This window comes from Anabrus simplex, chromosome 1, assembly GCF_040414725.1.
Source record: "Anabrus simplex isolate iqAnaSimp1 chromosome 1, ASM4041472v1, whole genome shotgun sequence".
Lineage (NCBI taxonomy): Eukaryota > Metazoa > Arthropoda > Insecta > Orthoptera > Tettigoniidae > Anabrus > Anabrus simplex.
Genome location: NC_090265.1, coordinates 1,032,468,804 through 1,032,495,155, shown reverse-complemented (window position 1 = coordinate 1,032,495,155; position 26,352 = coordinate 1,032,468,804). Strand labels below are relative to the sequence as shown.

The window sequence follows — 26,352 nt, the reverse complement described above, 5'->3', positions numbered from 1 at the left end:
AACAATAGCGTAACGTGATATGGTCGGACGAATCACGATTTCAACTGCACCATGCCGATGCGAGGCACCGTGTATGGCGCAGACCACATGAAGCGATGGATCCCGCCTGCCTCGAAGGTGTGGTCCAGGGCGCTGGTGTCTCTATTACGGTCTGGGGTGAATTTTCCTGGTGTGGAATGGGCCCCCTAGTTGTTCTGGAAGAGACTTTGAATGGTATGCGGTATGTTGAGCTGCTTGGAGACCATCTCCACCCATTTTTGGCCTTCCAGCGCCCAGACGGTTCTGCGGTGTTTCAAGATAATAACGCGCCGCCACATCGCTCCCACGTCGCCCGGGAATGCTTCCAGGAATATGCAGCGGAGGTCCAACGATTGCCATGGCCACCCAGGAGCCCCGAAATGAACCCTATCAAGCATATCTGGGCTGCCCTGGAACGCAGGCTTCGTGCCATGGATCCTGCACCCATGAACAGACCAGCATTGGCGGCCGCTCTGCAAACGATTTGGTGTCAGCTGCATCCTGAGGACTACCAGGGACTTGTCGACTCACTTCCACGGCATCTCATTGCAGTTCGCAGGGCCAGAGGAGGCCCCACACGCTTTTAGGTGACTCTCCCATGACATCTGCTAAGCCAGTGTATATCTCTTACGGTTGGATTTACACGAAAATAGCTCAGGGAGAATTTTTGTGCTATACCTTTTTCTGATACAGTCATGTGAATGTTTGAATCCAAGAGCCGATAACTAGCTCTATAAATTGTACAGAGAGTTGCTATGGAGATCGTTACAGCAATGTTTTAAAGGCTTCCTACACCTGTCAGTATTTGTTTTAAATATTAACACAATACCTGGGTTTCTTTTATACCGGAAGGGAGAGGTAAAAGCAACATCAGCAATAATGCAAAATAAATGAAACTGTACATGGCCACAGAGAACACCGGAGCGAGTACGTCACGACAAGCCACTGACAGGGGAGACATGGCCATTTATATGCCTCAGAATATGGGGAAGAGTGTGAAGAGTGGGGGAAAATGTCATCATACACAACATCCTAAGTTATTGTCCCGTCAAAGATGGATACTACAGCTAGTTTGACATATTGTTACGTGCCGGCCCCGTGGTAGCCCCTTTCGGTACTTCCAGGAAGGGGCTTATTTATTTCGTGTCAGAGTGTTGAGAAACTTAAAATATAAATAAGGTATTATATACTGTGCCCTGACAGCAGTCCCTGTGACCATTTTGTAAATTTTAATTCAGTATCTCAAGGTTGGGTTAAGCCGCGGCGAAGCAATGCAGTCGGAGATCCATGAAGGCTCCACTCAAGGGACGTGCAAGTCCGACGAGTTGGGACACAGGTTAATTAAGTAGACTGTTATCATCGTGGCTTTTAACGTGGAATGTAATCATCATTTCTGCCTAAATTACGTGAATATTCCTCAATAGAGTATTAAGAGGCTGAGGATATTGGCATATTCGACGAGATACATTGACCAACATTTAATCTTATCCTAAATTAAATAACTAACCTAGTGTTCCTACGCTACTTTAAATGATAACTCCGTAAAAAGTTTTATTTTATGGAAGGATCTCCCGTTTAATGACTTTAAAATAACTTTAAATGCATCAACTACATTAAAAACAAATTATTGGCAACACAAACGGATATAAAAGGAAAATATTATGTTAAATTGAAAATAAATACCTAACTTCAAGCTCTTGTTACAAATAAATACAACATCATCAATCGAAACAAAAGAGACAAAGTGTCCCTCTGCTGAAGGCTTACATGGAAAGATCAGTTATCAATCTCGCATTTTTTTAAAAAAATAAATCACTGGGAATTATAGAATCGTCCACTTCAGAATGTTATTTCCTACCCAAATATCTCATAATATTCCGTCATTTCTCCTTTAAAAATCATCGCACTATATGTCAGTATCTGTCTATCTAGCAACTTGAAAATTACCGTTATTCTAACTTCATAAAAATCACCATAAATGCAATAGAAATGTTTGAAAAACACAGGATCGTAACATAATATGACATCCATCAAAATCATGCTTTACAAGACAGACTCGATCCTCCCGTTCATTCATCGGTGACTGCACCTAGATAAAAAAAAACATCAAGAGACATTGCAACGTCTACGATAACCTTGTCTAACTACGTTGATTCTGCGCCTCTGGATACCACTGCGACGTTGACCTGGAATACTACATTAGCACTAGGCGTCAACTCAAATGATCTACAAGATCCAACTAGCAAAGAAATGATTTACTTACCATAGAAGATCATATTTCCTTTACGACATGACCTCAATACCTTTACGTTTCCGATTATCTTGCAAAGATCCTAAACATCCCTTTAATATCGTGCGCTCTGGTCAATCTTGTATTTAAATAGGATAAATGAGATGACCATCTACTAGTGTTCGTGAGTGCAATATCCTATAACATTATTCTAAAATACGGCCTCGTACCTAAATAAATTATTCATCACGACAATATCAAAATTCACGCATGACCAACATAATTCCTACCGTCAATACCATCATCAGGACCTTCACATAACATCATCATAAAATTCGCAATCCTAATGACACGTCTATAATCATCACGTCTCTCTATCCACGAAAATACTTTCAAAGATCCTACCATAACTAACACCTCATAACATCGCACAACTCGTCATGCACAGCGAATTCACAATACTAAAGAACAATCTATTCAGGCAATTACGTAAATTACTAAATACGTTGCCGCATTAACATCATATCACCACAATAGTATCACACTTCTATTATCAAAACACTGTATTTCCACACAAGCACATAACATTTTGAAGACCACAGAATCGCACATCGCAAAATACCGAGCTCCTCCGAGGTATTCTGAGCTCCAAGTTAAATTAGCGTTCAATACCATAACATCATTACGGTACCAATAACCTCCATGTCGAAAAATCATTCCGTAAGACCTTGCTAGCAAACATTAAGGAAATCTTACACAACCATCGCACATTATCACAATGTAGTCTGGCTCGCCGCACTAGACGTAACGAACATAAGTATTACAACGCAATGTCCAACAAATAACGGTCGCTTTCAAGTTAAATTTGTTCATGTCAAATCGACATTAAAATGAATACTATTCTACATCTACAATAAGCAATTACGTGGCGGAATATGTATAAGACATTCAAGTACTCATCCTTGGTTGTTGCTCCACGACGGTGTCACCTTCCGAGTTCAGCTCTCACTCAATAACATTGTCAAGTATTGTCCATCACATTTCTGATCAGATCCTTTGAGTGTCCCTCTATTTTAGTTGTTCATGTTGATTCGTGCACTCATTACGACTGAATGATTAACTGCTGACGGTTCCATTTTACCTGAAACTCAGAGATATCAATTAGAACAAGGATATACACCTTAATACAATTCTTACAGTTTAAATGATACACTTGCCTTTTTCATTCAATAACAAGATATCTTGTTTTACAATATTATATGTTTATAATATGCCAATATCTCTCTTATATTTCCTTCAATACAATCTTTTCTCTATGAATTCTTGCTTCCGATCTTACTGAGATGCAGTTTGAGAATGTTAACTTCTTCAGAGACAAAACAGATTCTACTACAACATAATAATTGCAGACGGTTTGCTTTTCAGGATTCTTCTCAGCTTCTAGCTCCCATATGCTCTTGACAATATGAAACATTTGACACATAATGTAAGACGATCTCGTACGAATCAGCTGTACTAGCAAAGGAACTTATTTAATAATTGCCGTCTCGTATTTAGGTTAGTAATCGACAGTTTCTTTATTTCATCTCGATCGTTGGATCGTGCGAGACTAGATGTACAAGGTATGGCCCTTTCATATAAACTTATTATTTACGTATTTCATGGCCCTCAGTAACATTCTGTCACAGATATACTGCCGTTCATGCATTTCGAAAACTTTACTTGAAGAATGTGTATTATTCGCTTAATCCTGCATTATGTTTTACAATGTTTAACTGTCTACAACATTCCAAGATACCACGGGGTTTAGAGCTTGTTATCAATCCGTTAATCTCTTCAATTCAGCGATGCCGTTCACGTAATTAGACAAATCAACTGCTTTCTAATTCATCTGGAGGTGTGATAACCGGATATAAGATTTCATTGACATCATTTCTCGACATAAGCTTCCAATGTGTCCACCAATCTCATCCTGACATACATTGGAAGGTTATAATACAAATAAAACAGAATACATTTTATGTCACAAAACATGTTTCACACAATGTCTGCCCAGAAATGGGCAACAGAAATTCCCTCTTCAGTGGCTTGAATCAAGTCTTGAAGTGTACAACGAACAGGGCAGGACTAACAGTCATACAGGTGTTGGGTAGTTTGTTGCTCCCCACAATCGCAGAAGTCTGACTGATCTTTCAGATAACCCCATTTTTTAAGGTTATCCTTGGATTTACCTACTCCACTCCTCAAACGATTAAGTGCCTTCCAGGTTGTCCATTCCAAATGATGACCAGGGGGTGGAGATTCAGAAGGCACCATCCAATCAGAAAGATGCTCCATTTTTGCTCGCCACATATCACAACGTGCTGTTCTTGCTGGTTTATCCAGAGCCTTGGAGACATTGAGGAAACTTTTCCTGGACTTCAGTCTTCTGGGTGGAGGTCGATGTCCAAATAACGGGTGGTTGCTTGTGAGATCCACCTTCGACCTCTCTTGCCTTGCAAACACTTCTCGCCGAATGTCTGGGGGAGAAATACCAGCCAAGCAGTAGAATTTGTCAGTGGGAGTAGGTTTCAGACACCCAGTTACTATTCTACATCTTTTATTAAGGGCTGCATCCACCCGCTTCGTATGGGCTGACCTAAACCATACAGGACACGCATACTCAGCTGCAGAAAAACTCAGAGCAAGAGCTGAGGTTCTTAACAAAGTTGGATGGGCTCCCCATTTGCTTGAGCCAAGTTTACGGAGGATGTTATTTCGGGCTGAGACTTTCTGTCCAGAATTAACACAGTGTTTCTTGTATGTTAAGGTCCGGTCTAAAGTGACACCCAGGTACCTAGGTGTAAAACAATGCTCCAGTTGCTTACCCTCCCACGTCACGCACAGCTGTCTAGTAGCTTCTCGATTTCGAAGATGAAATGCACACACCTGGGTCTTAGTCGGGTTTTGCAGTAGCCGGTTCTTCTGATAGTACACTGAAAGTTCCTTAAGTGCATTTGAGAGCTGCATTTAAGTGGTTTGAAAGTCGTCACACTGGACAGCTAAAGCCAGGTCATCGGCATAAATGAAGCTTCTTGTATAGGAAGGCCTTGGCTGGTCATTTGTATAGATGTTAAAGAGGATTGGCGAGAGGACACTGCCCTGAGGAAGTCCGTTCCGTTGGTCCCTCCACCTACTGCACTTTCCTTGAATCTCAACAAAGAACCGGCGATTCTGCAGGAGAGTTTCAACAATCTTCGTGAAACCATAGTCTCTGGTGAAGTTATAGAGCTTGGTGATCAAAGTTCTATGGTGCACTGTGTCGTATGCTGCTGTAAGGTCCACAAATACCACACCTGTGATTTTACGTCTTTCAAACCCATCCTCTATGTGCTGAGTTAAATTGAGCACCTGTGAAGTGCAGATCCTTCCAGATCTAAAGCCCGCCTGTTCTGGAATAAGAAGGTGATCTACTTTAGATGTGAGGCGCTCAAGTAGGATCCTCTCAAATATCTTATATAGGTGACAAAGTAATAATATTTGCCTGTAGCTCTTAGGATCTAATGGATCCTTACCTGGCTTCAAATTAGCTATCACTCTAGACTTCCTCCATACCTTAGGTATCTGTTTACTCTGCAGGCAATTGTTTAGAAAATCAACAACCCATTTCCTTGCTCTGGAACCAAAATGTTTTATTTGTTCCACTCTCATATCATCCAGACCTGTAGCCTTGCCATTTTTGGGATTTGTTTATGGCTTTCTCTAATTCCTCTAGGGTGATATTATTAGTGAGGTCGCTAGACTCCTTATCTATTTGGCGTTCTATTTTAACTCTATTCATATAAACCCCTATTTTTCCATTGAGCAAAAGTTGATGAGCAATGGCATCTGGGGACAAATTGACGTGTACAGGGGCTTTTGTGAAGTCATTATTAAGCCTCTTTAAAAGTCGCCAGGCTTTCTGACTACTTTTAGACATGTCCAGCTCTTCAAGGGTAGATATCCAACGATTTCGTTTATCTTCCGCTAACATTGTTGTCAACTCTAGACCTTTCTGCACAGTCTCTTCGCCAAAGGGATTCGTCTCAAATAGATCAATGTATTCAGCCATCAGAGCTGAGGAATGTTGATTGAGTCCAGGAACATAATTCATTCGACAACGTCTGGGAATTGACTGTCTGGAGCTCTTGTTCACTGCAGGAAGGGGCTGGTGACTCAAGACGACCTGGAATCTCCCAGCCGGCCTGTGGGGTGGGGTCGGCCTTTCCGTGTATTGTTCTCGGCGGGCGGCTTACCTGCGAGTTCCTTGGAGGTTCAACGGGAATATTCTGCCTGTAGTGGCATCGTGAAATTTCTGGATCAAATCACGTGAGCTATAAAAAGGGAGCCTTGCCGCGGACAGTCAGTCAGAGTTGGACTCCGTGTGGGAGTCAGTGTTAGAGTAAGTGACAGTTGGGTTCCGAGGTGGAGCTAGTGTGACACTCAGTGAGATGGGGTTCGGTGGCTGGGCTGAGGGCGGCAGAGGTGTTGACTGTCACTAGTATCCCACCGCTGTTTGAACCAGGAGTGGTTGTTGTAGTGTCGGAGAGACTAGTGAGTGTGTAACTGACAGGCGACAGAACGAGAGACTGTACTGCGTATTTCTGTGGACTGAGGATCGCCGTGAGCCAGCGAGGAAACGCGCTATCGTGAGTGCGAGGATACATGAACCTGTGTTAATGTTCGCTGTCGTGAGTATCGTCTTGCTGTTGAATACTGTTGAGCTGTTTAGTTGTTCACTGCATGGGACAGTGTGAAGTGTGGCGTCGAACCAACGAACAGTCGTCATGTGTTGTATAGCCAGTGTTCAAATCCAGCTGTCTACGCACAATGGCTGTACGAGGTGACTGGACTTGGGGGGGAAATGAAAGTAAGGATTAGTGTCCCAGGTGTCCGGCTTCATGGCTAAATGGTTAGCGTGCTGGCCTTTGGTCACAGGGGTCCAGGGTTCGATTCCCGGCAGGGTCGGGAATTTTAACCTTAATTGGTTAATTTCGCTGGCACATGGACTGAGTGTATGTGCCGTCTTCATCATAATTTCATCCCCATCACGACGCGCAGGTCGCCTACGGGAATCAAATCGACATACCTGCATCTGGCGAGCCGAACTTGTCCTCGGACACTCCCGGCAGTAAAAGCCATACACCATTTCATTGTCCCAGGTAAAGGAACGGGCTGGACCCTTGCTGTGCTATACGGAAGAGAGATTTATAAATAGACTAGTAATTAGCGTGGCCATTCATAACTCGTTAGAACTGCTTGTGTTTAAATATGTGTGTGTGTGCATCTATTAGGCCATTAGAGTAATGAAACAGATGGAGTTTAATTTGTAACAATATGTTATGATGGTTTCGAAGATGTGTTTAGAGGGCCACATGTAAGGGTACAAGTTATTATAACAAGAATTCTAACAGGCAAATGGAAACAGCCAATTTACTATCATTTCTACCAGACCGTTACTGATGATTTATTTTATTAAATAACACTTTTTGATAAAATGGCTTTTCAATAAGAGCGTCTGTCAATGATATGAATGATTCAAACCGAAAGTTAAATATAGATCTAGGAATAGGTCCTGAGAAGTCTCCCATAAAAAATCCATGAACTGATGACCGCGCGATTTGGGCGTTTTGAGACGTACCTCATATCCTAAAGTAAATAAGAAATCATCTGCTATACCAAGGATATAGACTTGCGTGTGGCAAAACTGTTACAAAGTACATCATTAGAGACTTCGAACAGAACTAAAAAGTTGGGGACTTAAAATGTACTCGCAAAATAACAGAACAACATTTGCTAGTAACTGGTAGTGAACGGCAGAAGGTAAGAAAAGCGGCTGAATTGTGAGTAGGGCAAATTCGTATAATTTTTCTTTGAATGAACATGTAGTACAGTTTGGTGAAACTGTTAATGATAGATATGATCTTTTGAACAATACTATTCGTTTATTTATTTAATTAATTAATTAATTAATTAATTAATTAATTTATTTATTTATTTATTTATTTATTTATTTATTTATTTATTTATTTATTTATTTATTTATTTATAATGTTTTAATGTTATTGGCTTTACGTCCCACAAACTACTTTTTCGGCTTTCAGAGACTCAGAGGTGCCTGAACTTAGTCCCGCGGGAGTTCTTTTACGTGCCAGTAAATCTACCGACACGAGACTGACGTGTTTGAGCACCGACAAATACCACCGGACTGAGCCAGGATCGAACCTGCCAAATTGGGGTCAGAAGGCCAGTGCCTCATCCGTCTAAGCCACTCAGCTCGGCTATTTATTTATTACCGATCTCGATACCTACAGTCGCTTAAGTGCGGCCAGTATCTAGAATTCTGGAGATAGCGGGCTCGAACCCCACTGTCGGCAGCCCTGAAGGTGGTTTTCCGTGGTTACCCATTTTCACACCAGGCGAATGCTGGGGCTATACCTTCATTAAGGCCATGGCCGATTCCTTCCCACTCCTAGCCCTTTCCTGTCCCATCGTCGTCATAAAGCAAATTCTTTAGAAATGTATTTATTTATTTATTTATTTATTTATTTATTTATTTATTTATTTATTTATTTATTTATTTATTTATTTATTTATTTATTTATTTATTTATTTATTTATTTATTTATTTATCTAGAAATTACAAAATAACAATAACTTAAATACATGACAGCCGCAATAGACCAAACAGTTCTTTTCAGACACGGACAATTGGCCCGCAGCTTAACATCTGCCAGCTTAACATTGAAGGAATAAGGAGAGATAATGGAACGTGAGTGATGCCTTACACCACAGTAGTTGCTTTCCAGTTAGTCTCTGGTTGACATGTTGCCATAGAGTTTCTTCGCTGCACGTAATACGCCTACGTAACTGTGATTATACCTCAAACATAGCATTAGTTGATCGTTAAAATCCCGTTTAGATATTGGAAGAGTGAATACTATCGGACGATAAAATGTTCATGGCATGTAATTCACACAATTACCGTATTAGAGTGAAGGGTCAATCTTTACCATGATTTACGAAGCGCCTGCAGTTTGTGACAGTGTTGTTAATAGGTACTTTCTAGTTCTTAACGACATAATATAGCTTCAAGTAACCTGTTAAATTTACTGAACTATCATACTCAGTATCGTTTACAGAATACGTTTATATAAAAGAAAATGAGTCCAGTTCTTTGCTGGAATGATAAGCGTTCTGGTCTTCAGTTCAATGGGGCCTGGGTTTGATTCCCGACCAGGTCGAAGATTTTAACTGCGCATGGTTAATTCCTCTGGCTCGGGATTGGGGTTTTGTGCTCGTCGAAATACACTTCTCTTCAAGTAATTACAGCACAACACAACATACCACCAAGCACCACAGAAACACGCAATAGTGAATACATCCCTCCGCATAGAGTTGGCGTCAGGAAGGACAACCGGCCGTGAAACTAGGCCAAATCCACTTTGAGTACCAAATGCAATAAACTAGGAAAACGGTCACAAACGGCAGCTCATTTTTTGCATGTGGTCTTCTTACATCATGCGGAATCAACTGTCAAAATGAGAGTAAGTTTCGACACGAAAATCTTCGATACTTCCCTCGTAAACAAGTTTTAATTCCTTAGTCTGAAAAGAGTAAGGCGGGTCCTCTCTCTGGCCAGGATATTTGGGCGAGTTGAAAAGGGGAGTGAAATAAACGTGAGATGGATAAAAGAATGTGATAATTATGGGGAGAGAATGTTCGGCCGCTTGGCTAAATGGTAGAGTGTATTCATTTTATATTCTTTGTTGATTTAATATGATTCTTATTTGGCACAAGATAGAGTGTAGATGAGTGTGATCATATACGGGTGCCCAGTGAAAGAGTTAATACTGTTTTGTTAGTAAATTATTGAGCGTTTGGTTATGTAGCTGAATGAATGAGTGTAGGGATAAAGGAATACATTGGGAGTTTGCTAACTTTTTTATGATAAAACGTGTGGATATTGGAAGTGAGGGGATGAAGCTAAATAATGAGAGATGGATGTGTATGTGAGGGCTTTTTCTTTTTTTCCACACATCAGCTGAGTCAGGTGAGATGATTCTTCTCCAGATGAGTCCCTCCCCACCCACCCAGGTTACCCTCCTTGAGTAGATATATGAAATGATGATGATGATGACGATGACGACGACGACGGATGGAGGATTCGTCCTGTGGGAGTTAAAACAAGGGCCTCTAATGTTATGAAATGGAAATGAGTGTTAAGACTTCAATGCAATGTTTGGAAATATACTGTAGATTTAATGTTCCGTTAGCAGTGGCTTAAAGATGTGCAAGGATGAGTGAGCGATTATAGGGTTGAATACTGTAAAGATCTACCGCGGGTGGGTCGGGCTTTGCAGCGTCTGGAATAGGTATTATGCTTTTTCAGCGCAGTGGCTTGAGGCACTTGGGGCTGGAATGTGGCTGGGTGCTGAATCTGCAGACCGGACGCTCTGCATTGCAGTGAGAGTGAGATCTACTGTGTCAGTTCGTAAGCCAAATGTGTTAGATCGAGCTAATACTTCGAGATATGAAGTCCAGTACCTGCATAATATTATGCGAGGAGAGTCTTGCTCAGGTTTAGAATCACTCACAGACCTATAAATATGCATCCTACATCACATTAATTACGAAATTACTCGCGTTGTTCAAATATGATATCGGTCGTATTGTTCGAGATTTATAACATATAGCTGCTGTGTGGGACAGAGACATGAGATTTGAGAAAGAAGGAAAAGGATTTGTTCGATGGGACAAAAATGAGAATGTTACTGTGGGAAAGGAGAAGAAACGACGAAAGATGGCAGAACTGAAGAAAATAACAGAGATTCTGAGACAGTACAGACGGAGATGGTACGGCCATGTAATGCGGTCTGAGGTGAATGCACCAGTCAAGAAAGCACGGTGCCAGGGTACCAGATCTACAGGAATGCAAAGGATCAGATGGGAAGATGTTGTAAAAAAAATGGCATGCTGGCTAAAGGACTGACCAAAGAAGATACAACAGCTAGGACAAAATGGAAGAGAATGAGCATGGCATCTAACACCTAATAAGAGATAATGGGGGCGAAGAAGAAGAAGAAGAAGAGTACACGATATCGACGAGCAAGTTTTCTCATTGTAGCAGTAGTGCCATCTAACGGAGATTAATAACACCAGAAGAGAGAGAGTACACTTCGATTAACAATTATTGTCTGTCAGGGTAATGTCAATGATTAGTTTGAGTGGTTAGAGCATTGTAGGCTATATTAGGGTGTTCAAGGCCGAATGTTTCAACCCTCATTTTATAATTCCTTTTTCCCTAATTCATCAAGGGTTCATTCCTTCACGTTTTTCTACTCATTTCGATAGTCATATTCATTCTCTTCCCGATGAAAAGGAGCTAATGGCCACGTAGTTTTGCAGTTTATAATACAATCACGTGAAGCACCACCTTCGTTACCATGAAGACTGAACAATATTTCCCCATCAACGATGCTCGTCGTTGATGAACTTAGTAGAAAAATCTAAATCAGTGAATACTTCTCCATTATTGTAGCTCGCATGGTAAAAAACTAAATGATTGAAAATTACATTTTCTACTTATGGTTATCTAACCTATACGTTTTAAATATAACTAAAATTTCCGGAAGTATTCGGAAGTTTGTGAAAAATTTAACAATCGGGAATATCTCCATTTTTATTCCACCTAAGATAAAATAGTATGAAATAAAAGATTGGCAATTTTATTTCACACTATGACGTAATTGCCTTCTTCCCGCACTCAAAAGAACATGGACTTTACCGTATTGTAATTATATTACGCACTGTTTTATTACCGTCTCTCACTGGTTGAACTCCGCTTCACAGTAACGTAAACACGGATAGTCAAAGAGGTCATGAATCAAGGAACATCAAACTTAACCTTGTTGAATTGTTTTTCTACCTGATTGCAACACTCTGGTTCCATACTCATCCATACAAAAAATGGCACCTTGGCATTCCCAGCTCAGATAATCTACCACCATCACAATCCTGATTAATATATAGGTTAATCCATTTCCAAAAATATAAATATCGCATATATCACATATACCAAAAAGTTCGAATTACCTTTATTAATCCAGGGCCAGAGAACCATGTTTACGACTCTGGTAGCTTAGTGGACTGTTCGCTGCTTCATATAGCATTAATGTTTAATTACAACATAACCCCATGTAACTATATGACGTCTTACTGCTTTCATTACAATACAGAATACACGGACAACAAAACACGAAAACGTCAATGCATGGATCAAACACGGATTTGCGTCGCTTCAGTCAAAATTATTTGTAACTAGCAAATGTACCCGTGCTTCGCTGCAGTATTCTACCTTGTATACGGATTTCTCCGTAAATTACTGTAAAGGCAGTGAGTAGGATTATGTTAAATTGCATGTCTCTTAGCGTTATCCGAGAAACAAAATAGGGAGGATGCCAGACATTGTTTCCGATGTAAGGTAGGCATTGGGGAAGTCTTGAGGATACCGGCAGGCCACAATTTCCTATAGCCAATCACAATCGAGTTAGGGAGTTTCTATTATAACGGCAGGCTGATTTTGCAACTGTTATTCACAACAGAGATTGAGAGTTTTCATTATGAAGTCAGGTCCCTTTTCCTAACCAGTCACAATCCAGTTGGAGAGATTTGATTATAATCGAGAAATGCAGCGCTGTCTAACGTATCAGCAGTCGAGAAACAACGTCATGGGATCAAAGTTGTAGATCTCTCCAAATTGAACTGGATTGTGCTATGTTTTTTGTTGTGCGACTTACCGTGTAGCCACCAATTATCCCGAAATGAAATCTGCACCGTCATTGAAATAACATCCATATTTCGATATTTTCCGCGGCCAAAATTATACATTTCAACGGCTTGGAATTTGTCCTCTAAGAAAAGGGTGTTCGGGTTTCGGGATTAGCACTCGCATACATATGAAGTAATGAAGGATGAAAGTAATACAGTTAGGAAAATTGAAGTTAATAGAAAATAGGATTATAACGGAGGACAGCCGGATAGGACAAATATGTAAATACCAAGTGGATGTACTGGAAAATGAAATGTCCCTCAATAAATTGTGATGGTATGAACTACGGATATAAGGAGATAAACGAGAAGACATTTAAGCGCAGGGATTCTTAGGTAAACAGATAAGAAGATGACTTATGGTGTTATTACTTAAGCCTAAAGAGGCAAGAAATTAAAGCGAAAAACAGAAGTAGAAAAGAAATACAGTATAGCAAATACCAGAAAACACCTTACGGTGTGAAATAATGGGCTACACTCCACGGTACTGTTCAAATATTAACAGCGCCTGTGCTATTCGAGGACGATTGTAACCTCCAATGGTATTCCGCCTATGTCCCGCGGAATGGCCGACTGACGTCTTCCTTGCTTTGTACCCAATGAACAAACACGAGTTAACACGAATGATGACGAAAATGCCAATACGTTACTTCCCTGCTGGCAAGCAGTCGGAGACGTTGCCATGGTAACCTGTAGGTTTGTTGTCGGTCTGTCGGTCACTCAAAGCAGAGCATGATACCCGCAGAAAATAGTAATTTTCTCCGTTATTTAAAGAGTAAGCGAAATTATGTACCTAATAAAAGTTGTTTATAATGAAGGGACGTTTCACGTATGTTGTTGTTTGAGCCATCAGTCCAGAGACTGGGTTGATGCAGCTGTCCATGCAACCCTATCCTGTGCTAATCTTTTCATTTCTACGTAACTATTGCATCCTATATCTGCTTTAATCTGCTTGTCATATTCATACCTTGGTCTACCCCTACCGTTCTTACCGCATACACTTCCTTCAAAAACCAACTGAACAAATCCTGGGTGTCTTAAGATGGGTCCTGCCATTCTATCTCTTCTTCTCGTCAAATTTAGCCAAATCGATCTTCTCTCACCAATTCGATTCAGTTCCGGTATCTCTTCATTCGTGATTGATCTATCCATCTCACCTTCAGCATTCTTCTGTAACACCACACTTCAAAAGCTTCTATTATCTTTCTTTCTGAGCTAGTTATCGTCCATGTTTTATTTCCATACAATGCCACGCTCCAGATGAAAGTCTTCAGAAACATCTTTCTAATTCCTATATCAATGTTTGAAGTGAGCAAATTTCTTTTCTTTAGAAAGCTCTTCCTTGCTTGTGCTAGTCTGTATTTTATGTCCTCTTTACTTCTGCCATCGTTAGTTATTTTACTACCCAAGTAACAGTATTCATCTATTTTGTTTAAGACTTCATTTCCTAATCTAATATTTCCTGCATCACCTGACTTCGTTCGGCTGCACTCCATTACTTTTGTTTTGGACTTATTTATTTTCATCTTGTACTCCTTATCCAAGACTTTGTCCATACCATCCACGGATTTTGCAGAAAATCAATAGTATCAGAGAATATGGAAGAAAACTGTTCTGGCTTTCCTATAAATGCCCAATCTATTCAGAGATTTTTAAATCATATGCATATCAAAACCTTTCCAGGGATGAGTATACTCTAAATATAAAGTTTGGTCGAGATCTATCCAGCCGTTTCGCCGTGATGATGGAACAAACAGACACGAAAAATAAAAAAACAAAGATACGGCCTCGAATTGACCTAAAACGAATAAATATCTGAAAAATTTTCCAAACATACGAAATTACAGACAGCGGACCGTCTACAGCTTTATTTATATTGTACCGGGAGGTACACCTCAACGCCGCGCATTCTAAATAAGCGCCTTAATGAACTCCTCTATCGATCAAAAGTGAAACTAATAACACAACAAGTTGGAACTTTAATCCAAAGATGTATCCACTGAAATATTAAGTAATTTTGTTATTGTGCAGTTTCCTAAACTGAGTGAATTTCTCCTTGTTTTGTTTGCCATTCATCAAGAAGTTAGGACATTCTTCCACAGATGATGCTACCAAAAATCTATGATCATGCACCCTGGTGCAAGGTGTAAGAACTTATAACTTAAAGAAGTTTTGTATTTCTAGGTTGTCCATAACTGATCTATGTTCATTTATTTTTGGGTTGGCAATACTTCCTTTTCTTTCCGCCAGTTTTGAATCTAACCAATCACTAATTTTTTTAATTAATTTTCAACCAATCCCACATTTCTTGTTCACTTTGTATCTGCCAATAACATTTAAGAGGGTGTGTCCAGATTAATCTTGCATGATCTCGGACCTTCCATGACGGTTTATAAACTGCGGCGTTTCACGTTTCTTGGCCAATTGATCGTCGTCTTTCTTAGTGTGTGTGTTTAAGCAGGAGGCGGGCGGCCTCTTTCATCGGCAGTTAGAACATCTACAAGGTAATGGCCACATCAATTATATATTTCTGGTTGTAGCTACCTCTGCAGCTTAATCCGAGGGGAAAGGTCCGAATCTTTAACTGTGTAACCTACTTTTCTAAAATGTAAATTTTCTTTTGGCTAATGTAAAACTTCATAAAGCTTTAACTGTAAATTGTGGATAAAGAGTGAGCTACCCTCTCGAGCTCCCCTTCATCCTGGTTTGGGGTGAGTACGTTTTTAACTGTTTTTCTTTTTGTAACGTGTTTAAGTAATTTCTATGCGAGTCACCTCAGTAGTTTGGGAATAGCCCCTGTTTCATCGGCCTTGAGCCCTGTAGGTTTTTAAGTTTTCATTATCTTGGAGCGCAGTGTACGCCTCCATTCCTTTTGTGTTTGGGCCAGTTATTTAACCTGTTCTGTTTTCATGAAGGCCCCGTAGGTTGAGTATTAAATACCCCTGTATAAATCATTTTCTAATTGTAAGTTGTGCCTTGAGAGGCCAGTGATTGTAAGTTGATGTTGCCTTGAGTAGGCTTGCAAACCTGAGAGCCTGTTAACTCTTTTTCAAGTTTTGTAACTTTAAAGTTTGCCTCTGGGAGGCTAAATATTGTGATTTAGGGAGCAAGTGCTCTTGAATTACGGAATTTCTGCCCCTCACTAAATAATACCTCTTCCTTTTGTAAAATTGTAAAACTAGTGGCTTCAAGCCCAGAATTTGTAAAAATCACTAATCTTGGACTTTCCTACTCTTGTTTCACAATTGCTTATGTACCTGATATGTTGTTAAGTTTATTTTTGGAAAAGAAATATAACATTTTAAAGTTTTAATTCAATTTTGATATTGTAGATAGACCCATTCACCCCGGCACCTTCTTTAACCTCTTTCTGCTCCACGGGTAACCCGGTAAGAAATATAAATTAAATTCATTTAATTTGAAATACCTAATAAAATTCACCATAGTATGGAATAAAATATTGTATGAACAGCCACTATAGTGATAAGTGTACGTTACTCGTTTCCAAATTCCGCCCTCGCTTTTCGTAACGTAGAATATCACTTCCCATGGCAGTGACGTAAATAATCATTACATAACTTTTATCGTGTTCACTTTTTCGATACGACAAATATTAGAAATTCGACATGTCCTGTTTTGGCCGCTTATTAATGCTACTCTGCTGTATAGCCTACTAACCGAATGAGTACAGTCTAGTCCTACTGCACACACAGGCTACCTATCCCCAATCTTCAATACCGGTACTAGTTTCGACAAATTCTTTTAAGCTGTTTTCCCGTGATTCGACACAAACAAACAAAAACTGAAACGAACCAATTTTCGACTTCTGTATGAGGCAAAAATTTGAAGCGCACAGATAAAATAAGTTCTTGTATATAAATTTACGTATAGTAGAATATACGGTACCGGTACTTGGAGCGATTATCAAGGTTGTACCGGTGATGTACTTATGTTTCGATCACATGGAGTAAAATAAAGCTTCCATTATAAATCGCAGATGAAGTGAATGATTTCATATATAAATTGGCGTCACATAGAGCTCTACCCAAAGCTCCCAGTACCCATGGACTTGGGGGACGGAGAGCTTCAAATATACCGTCGGTTACGTTTGAAATCATTTTCTGTCGGTTTCCATTTCATTTCCAGACAAAAACTGGTCAGGTATAGCTCACAACGTAACTTCGTTTTCTATCCATTTCCGCCGTACTGTTTAGAAATACACTTACCAGAACAGGCATCAGTGTAACACAAGGTAGGCCTATTGGACAAAATTCTTCCACGCGCTAACTTCACGAGATCTATGACTACGACGATATTCCCAGCTCATAAATGAAGAAACAACAACAATAGATTTCACTCTAATAATAAAAGAATATTTTAGGAACATTTCTCTAAGAATAATGTACAGTATATCATCATGCTACATTAACTACAGTATAATTCTATGTAGGTACTGTTATTAATTTTAGGTCCCACTATCTAATTTTACGGTTTCCAGAGAAGCTGATATCCCGGAAATCTTGTCCCTTATTAGTTCTTTTACGTGTTGGTAAATCTGTCAACACGAGGCTGGCGTATTTTAGCACCTGAGCCAGAATTGAACCGGCCACCTTACGTCCCAGCCCTTTAAAAGTAACTGAATTGTATGGTCGTTGTAGTCTTACCTGGAATACCTAGGAAGCTGATGTTCGGGAAGAATAGTTTAAAATATTTGCACTGACAGTGATAAATCACAATGAGATTTTTCACTATATTTGCCACATTCTATAAATGTGTTAAATGTCTCGTTTTAAATTCAAAGCACCCTTCAACCCTTTCGAAATAATGAGTACCTACTTGGGCTATTAGCGGAGAGATAGCTCAATAACAAAGAATAACACGCACGGCACTCTTCATATAGCAATAGCTCATTATTACTGTAAATATATCTTCGTCTTTTTCTTCTTCCCTATTATGAATCTAAGATAGCCAAAGGTTACCGAGTGAGTTCGCTATGTGGTTCGGGCTTTGTAGCTGTTAGATTGCATTCGGGAGATTGCGGGTTCGAAATCCGCAGTTGGCAGTCCTAAAGATAGTTTTCTATGGTTTACAATTTCCATAGCAGGCAAATACCTTAATTACGGTTTCCTTCCCAATCCGAGTCCTGTCTTATTGCATCTTCGCTATAAGACCTGTCTGAGTTGGTGCAATGTAAAACCAATACAAATGTTCTGTAATATGACTGAGTTTGTCATTTCGTTTCCGAAAAAGTTTCTTGTAGTACCTATAGTAATTTTGCCATATCTAACATTTGTATCTTGATTCTCTACCTGTCCACAGTGTAGCAGATAAGGGGAACAACCTGAAAGTTCGACTTGGAGAATATGATGTGACGTCAACACGTGAGGCACTGCGGCACGAGGAGTACGATGTCGCTGGTGTAGTCTTGTATCCCGGCTTCAACAACGCTACTCTAGCTCACGATATTGCTCTTTTACGTCTCCGTCATCCCGCCAAAAAGAGACCGCACATCGACATCGTATGCTTACCAAAGCAGGGTAGCAGTTTCCCTGAAACTGGTCGAGGTCAGAATCGCATCAATTGTGTCATCACAGGGTGGGGCCGGCGTTCAGAAGGTAAATCTATATACAGTATAAGAGTTTTGTCTGTGCATTGCTCAGAATTTAAAAACAATGGTATATGTGTATTGGACGAGTCCACAGTAACAAGGAAATGCACTTTTTAATTTTCCGTAATTTCTGTCTTCTGTAGCCTATGTATAATATGTGTGTATGTATGTATGTATGTATGTACGCGCATCACGAGAAAACGGCTGAAGTGAATTTAATGAAAATCGGTGTGTAACGTCAGGGAATTAACCGCTACAATCTAGGCTATGAATCATTTTATTCTCGCTGAGTGAAATGGTAGTTTAGGGAAAGGCCTAAAATTTAATTCTCAAATATTTATGTTGTTAATGGTCCTATCGATAAATACTACATAACTCAAGTTATAAAGAATTAAATTTCTGATCATGTATGCTTTAAACATTTTTACTGTACCGTACCAGCTGTGATAAGAGAGATATTGTCTAGGGCGCTAATAAATTGCTTCATATGTCCCAGCATCATATGGAATGGTGAGAGAATGAATTTTTCTCTGTCAACCAATGGTTATTTAATGATATTTGACTCACCTACAGTCATATTTTCACTTTTGTCCTCATATGCAGATGAAACAAGGTGCTTTGCTGCCAAAGTAAGAATTTCACCATCTTTAAAGCAAATGAATACATATAGACACTGGTGCTCATGGTATGTAGTCTTCTGCAATAGCTTTTTAAAAAAAAAAAATTTTCTTATTCCTCTTTACTCTTGGTTGAGTGACCTATTGGAATATGCAGATGCATTGTTATTTCCATTGTTCAGTAAACCAAATTTCAAGCTTCTGGTGGAACTGTCTATAAAAATTTGTCAATCTTCTAGTCAGTATTCAGATACTCCCATTTTGAGAAGGAGTCCAGGGATGTTAGTACAGTATACTACCTTTTACTAGCATTAATTCTGGAGGGAACTGAAGATGTGTTCTCAATATCACCTAACCCAAGAAATAACACAAAGATAGTTCATGTAATGAAATGTCGTATGGCTTTTAGTGCCGGGATATCCCAGGACGGGTTCGGCTCGCCAGGTGCAGGTCTTTCTATTTGACACCTGTAGGCGACCTACTCGTCGTGATGAGGATGAAATGATGATGAAGACAACACATACACCCAGCCCCCGTGCCATTGAAATTAACCAACTAAGGTTAAAATCCCCGACCCGGCCGGGAATCGAACCCGGGACCCTCTGAACCGAAGGCCAGTACGCTGACTGTTCAGCCAGCGAGTCGGACATAGTTCATGAGGTTACTGGCCATTTATGTTACATCGATCTTGTTCTGTATCAACAATAAGTAATGTTGCCAGATGTTTCATTCCAGGCTTGTGTCTATCAATCAATCAATATTAATTTGCACTTAGGGCAGTCGCCCGGGTGGCAGATTTCCTATCTGTTGCTTTCCTAGCCTTTTCCTAAATGATTTCAAAGAAATTGGAAATTTATTGAACGTCTCCCTTGGTAAGTTATACACCTGTCAATGTCATACGTTACGTACACACGTTATGTGATCCGCTTAGTCTGATGGCTCGGTCAGCTTCTGCTTCGAACGCTAGCGTTGTGCCACGTCCTGGGAGCCATCTGTGGCGAATGAAGGTACCATTTCCTCTTCTATTATAACGTCTAAATTTTAAAGAGTCATTGTTTCTCATGGACAGTCGAGATTTCTTCTGAGGACGCAGAGCACAGTTCTCTGCTAATTGTAAAGAATTTCACCTCATTTTCTTGACACAGCATAAGCCCAAAAACCTATCCAGAATCAACAATAAATAAAATGCACTGCTATAAATTTATGCCGGCCCCGTGGTGTATGGGTAGCGTGCCTGCCTCTCGCCCGGAGGCCCCGGGTGCGATTGCCGGACAGGTCAGGGATGTTTCTCTTGACCTGAGGGCTGCCTACGTGATTATAATTGAGGAGCTATCTGACAGTGAGATGGTGGCCCCGGTCTCGAAAGCCCAGAATAACGACCGAGAGGATGCACCGTGCTGACCACATGGCCCCTCGTAATCTGCAGGATTTCGGGCTGAACAGCAGTCGCTGGGCAGTCCAAAGCCCTTTCAAGGGCGTTAAGTGCTGTGGGGTTTGGTTTGCTATAAATTTATGTAATAAGAAGAAAATCAAAAGCAGAACTCACCATCAGCTTAGGAAAGATAATGAAACATACCCCTGCATTCCTGATAAGTTATATTTTTGGTTGGGATTTTCATTTTCCATAAACGTCCCCTACTCTTATTAGAAGGAAATGAAAGTATTGAAGTAAAGTCACTCGTATAGTTGGATTTTTTTCATGGTGTGCACAATTTCTTGTGAATGTGAAAGGTCTCAATCATTACAAGAAACATAAATGGATGTATCCTGATTTGGAATCAGCAAAGCAACTTGTGTCATACATAGAAGATGTTCCCATGCCAGTATTCACTACACCCCCTGACCTTCCAGTGTCTGATGTTGAAGATATGCAGGAGTCGGGGAGTATTGCAAGTGTAAGCAGTGACAGTGAATATGAAAGAAGAAGCACTTCTATGCGGCCACTGTGGCTGCGTCTGACAGTGATGAAGACCAAGATAGAGATTTCAGTGATGATGACAATGAGTGCTTTATGTTTCAAGATGATGATGCTGTAGGTTGTCAATGAGCATTTTATGTTTCGAGATGATGATGCAGTGCTTGTATAACATAAAATGAATATGCAGAAAGTTGTGCCACGACATATAGTCACCACCAAAAAACAGCTCCTATCGACATTCTGGAAGTTCACTGGGCTGATGCATTATAAGATTTATAAGTCATGGACCATGCAGTTACATGATAAAAAGGAAATTCTGATCCTCCAATTCTTTGTGTTCCAGGAAAATCAAATCAAATTCTGGCCAATTTGCCCGCCGAAGTAACCAGCACTTGGGTACTTCGGACTGTCTTTGATTCAAGAGAGATAGAATAATCGGGAAGTGGTCACTATCACAGAGGTCATCGTGTACTTGCCACCGAAGCAGGGGACCTAGCGCACGGCTGCACAAAGTAACATCCAGGTGTGAGAATGTGGCAAGTGCGCTGCTGAAATGTGTGAGTTCCCCTGAGTTTAGCATGCAAAGATCAAACAGGTTGATCAATCGCTCAAGCATCCTCTCCCTAGCACAGGAAGACACTGGAAGACGGAGAACCCCGGAGTGTGTTACGGGCGTTCACATCTCCCAGCATGAGGAATCGGGGAGGTAACTGAGCGATCAAATCTGGCAGTGCATGTATATCACGATCGTAGTCCGGTGGAATGTACAAGTTGCACACCGTTGTCATTACTGGCAATGGAGCACGAATAGCAACTGCATCTAGCTAAGTACGGAGCGTAACTTCATCGCTGAAGAGGTCAGAGCGAACTAGGATACAAAAGCCTCCAGTCACCACACCATCCACAGCTATTCTGCCTTTAGAATAAAGACAATATCCTCTCATAGCCGTGTCGTGTCCAGGTCTCAAAGGAGATTCCTGTATACACACTATGGAGGCTGCAGAGAAGGATATCAGTTGACGTAACTCAGCTAGGCAACAGTGATAACTATTGCAGTTCCACTGCAATAATGCCATTGTGTGGATATGTAGTACAATGAAATTAAGACAAATGCTTGCCCTTCATTCGGTTCACTACCTGCCAGTTTCCACCGTTCTTGTCGGTGTTGTCGTCATTGTCCATGACAATGAGTGGTTCAGTCTCTATTGTCTCCTTAGAAGAGGGAGACGCGATGGCTGGGCACTCCGCAAATGGTGATCTCATTGATCGCGAGCGGTGGACTTTCTTCCTGGGAGAACTTCGTTCCCCAGAAAGTGATCGAGTAGAGGGACATCGCGTTTCCTCACTCTTACCCAATGTTTTAGAACATTTTGGAGGAGAGCTGGCAGATGACTTGCCAGGCTTCTCGTTGGAGAACGTTTCTTCTCCAAACGTGTAGCGGAGCATTTTCCTTTTTCAGGCCAGTTGAAGTAATGGCTGACTTGTTGAGGAAGTCTTTTCCCCCACCCTTGTGAGGCAGGACTTCCCAGCCAAATGTGCCTAGGAAGAGTTCTTCCCGGACGTCTTCGGCAATGACATGCTTGCTGATTGTTGAACCTATGGTATGATGATTACTTGCTGGGTACGGTACTTGATGCTAGCAGGATTGATGGGGGGACAGAGGGTACAAAACTTACGGAAGATATGCGTACACTAGTGGCCATCTCTGCAAAGGAGACAGAGAATTCCGGAGGAGCCATTGATTTATAATTCTTCCGTGCCTCTGGATAAGAGAGTTTATCCAGAGTCTTAATCTCCTGGATCTTTTCCTCCTGCTCAAATGTAGGGCATTCCTTAGACCGAGGGGTGTGCTCTCCAGTGCAGTTAATGCACACTGGTGGTGGTGTGCACTCCACACCGGCATGCACCACTTTTCCACATGCCCCGCATATCGCTGATCCCTGGCAGTGTGGTAAGGTGTGGCCAAACCGCTTGCAGTTGTAGCACCTCATAGAAGGAAAATAATGGCCGAACAGTAAGTGTGTACATGGATACCTTAATACGTTCGGGCAGTTTCTCAAGATCGAAAGTTAAGGTGAAAGCCACTGTGTCGCAGAGGTTGTCACCGACATATCTCTAAAGACGTTTAACATCGGACACACCTCTACAAGCAAGGCTCCAGATAAAGTTATCATCAGAGGCCTTTTTTTTTTTTTTGTTAGTTGCTTTACGTCACACTGACACAGATAGGTTTTATGGCGACGATGGGACAGGAAAGGCCTGGGAATGGGAAGAAACGGCCATGGCCTTAATTAACGTACAGCCCCAGCATTTGCCTGGTGTGAAAATGGGAAACCACGGAAAACCATCTTCAGGGCTGCCAGTAGTGGGGTTTGAACCCACTATCTCCCAGATGCAAGCTCACAGCTGCGCGCTCCTAACCGCACGGCCAACTCGCCCGGTCAGAGGCCCAATCAAGTCCCTATGAAAGATCTTTGCAGGAGTTAAGGAGTGTGTGGCTCTCAATCTTAACTGGCACTGGCCTGAACATTGTGGCTTCCAGTAACTTTTTAATCTGCACGAGCATACTAGTCTTAACGAGTACCGTACGCTACCATCCCGCAATTTCCTCATTTCATCTACTTCACCAGCAAGGCCTTCCACAGCATTGCTTATTAGGAATGAGTTCTCTGGAAGAAAGTTCGGTCCATCGATTCTGGTCGCAACCAGAAATCATGGCAGACGCTCTTAAGAAACTTCCTTACTAGACAGGTCAACACGATTGAAATATTTACATTTCCTAACTGCACAATTAAAGGATGCAGTTTTAAGGCCCGCAGTCTTTGGAGAATCAAAACCAAACTCAAAAACCATGCATAGCCCTACAAATACCCGGGATATAAAAGATCAACCGTCGGCAGAGCCCTGATGTACTGAAGGCAAGGCTATATACTTCAGAGGGCGCCCAGTATCTAGAGGGGGGTCGCTAAGAACTACTCTTCCAGTAACCATGCATCACCTCACCACAACCCGAACCTTATGACTGGGGAGGGTCGCTGAGAACTACTCTCCCAGTAGCCATGCATCACCTCGCCATGACCTGAAACTTGTGATTGCAGGAGGGTTAAACCTCCGTAGAACTTTACTACAAGGCAGAGAGGTTGGCTAGACAGGAAGAGGAATAAAATTGAAGAAGGTGAGAATAGATTGGTAGAAACAGTAATGAATAAAGAGCACAGACACCTCCCAGGCAACTCGGGGGACACCTTGTTAGTCTGGCCCTACACCAAGGCCAATCCAGCATGGGTAACCCTGAGCTGGCACAGCCCTCGGGTTCAACAAGCACACAAGCCCCCACACCGACGTCAAGATCACGGTGTCCCTAGATGGGGGATAGAAAATAGGGAAGATGGCAGGCAGGGTTACTGGTGGTGGTGGTGAAGGTAGCACTATTTATAATAGGGGGTTGTGGAGAAACCTAGGGCCTGGCCCAGTTGGTGCCCTGGGGTGGGAAGAGATTGAGGTGATGAAAGATGTGGCAAGGGAGGTGTGTCAGATAAACCAATTAAAGGAACTGATAAGAGATCATTCCAAAGAGCTAAAGGACTTAAGGCCGTGCGTTATGAAGGAATTGGAAGAGGTAAAAGAAAAAGAGAGTAACGAGGAGGAGGTACCAAAAATCTGAAAGAAATTTCAGTTGCTGGAGGGGGAGGTGGCAAAAGGGGAGGTGGCAAAACTGAAGACAGAAGTAGCAGATGGAAACCAGGAATGAAGGAATAATATTTTTATATATGGAGTAGAAGAAGCTGCAAAAGAAGATAAGGTGACACTAGTGTATAAGGTGGTTGAGATGATACAGAACAGAATGAAGATTAACTTTAGTGAGGTGGGTTTTGATGAGGTACAGAAAGTGAGAAAAGTGAAAGGGAAAAGTGGTAGGCTAATTAAGCTTACATTAACATATATGCTGATGGCAGACATTGTTCTAAGGAATGCAGGGAACCTAAAGGAAGAGAAGATATGGATGAAACAGGATATAGGCAGTGAAGTGACCAGAGATTTTAAAGTGATAGGAAGACATATGTGTAGAGCGAGGCAACAAGGGCTGAGTTTCATTAGATGCCAACAGATGGTGGTGGGGAACGGAAGATGGTCAAGAGAATGGTTGGTTGATAAGTTGCAGGAAATGGACAAAAACTAACTACAGGCTGTTATGCAAATGGTAGTGAGAGGTTATGTTTTTTTTTTTTTTTTTTTTTTTTTTTTTGCAAGTTGCTTTTCATCGCACCAACACAGATATGTCTTACAGTGATGATGGGACAGAAAAGGGCTAGGAGTGGGAAGGAAGTGGCCATGGCCTTGATTAAGGTACAGCCCCAGCATTTGCCTGGTGTGAAAAATGGGAATCCATGGAAAATCATCTTTGGAGCTGCTGACAGTGGGGTTTGAACCACTTTCTCCCAAATACTGGACACTGGCTGCACTTAAGCGACTGCAGCTATCGAGCTTGGTAGCAAGAGGTATAAGACGAGATGAGGAGGGTCCGGCTGGTGATGACGAGACAATGACTGATGGTGAGGGGAGGAGCAAAGTCCAGTGCAAGAAAAGGAGAGTCGTAGAGATGACTGGAGGGGAGAGGAAGAGGCTGATCAACGTGCGGTGAGAGGTGGGGGTAGCAGAGCGACACCAGCAAGTGCTGCAGTGGTGGGGGAGGAGAGAAGCCGGAGAGAGGTAATGAACAGGGCCAGAAGTTTATGTCTAAAAAACCTGTGGGGGAATAAAAGCAAAGGGTAGGAGGAGAGGGGATCAAATAATTTTCTAAGATGTCCAAAAGGGAAGAGAGCAGTGAGGAAAGAGAAGAAATGCAGAGAACTTGAAGCAGAACGAATAATACAACGGATGTGAATAGAAATAAGGGTGAGAAAGAGGAGACAAAAGAGAGTAGTAGGCAACTAGGGTGGAAGATAGACTTTATAAATATTGAAGGGGTGGTAAATAAGCTGGGTAATGTAGAAGTAGGTAAGATGGTGGAGAGTTTCGATATAGAGGGAATGGGATTAAATATGGGATGTAAGAGAAGTGAAGGTAAAGGGATGAATGGCTATGAGCAGGAGTTGCTAGATTTATGTGAGGT

The 26,352-nt window shown here is 41.3% G+C and overlaps 1 protein-coding gene across 1 annotated transcript in view; it reads left to right on the top strand.

The window, feature by feature from the left end:
* Positions 1-26,352, top strand: part of LOC136875802 (chymotrypsin-like protease CTRL-1) — a 303,156-nt gene that overhangs the window by 254,800 nt on the left and 22,004 nt on the right. The window contains exon 5 of the mRNA XM_067149407.2: positions 18,416-18,711. Within this exon, the coding sequence (XP_067005508.1) occupies positions 18,416-18,711 (296 nt within the window). The remainder of the gene's footprint in view (positions 1-18,415; positions 18,712-26,352) is intronic.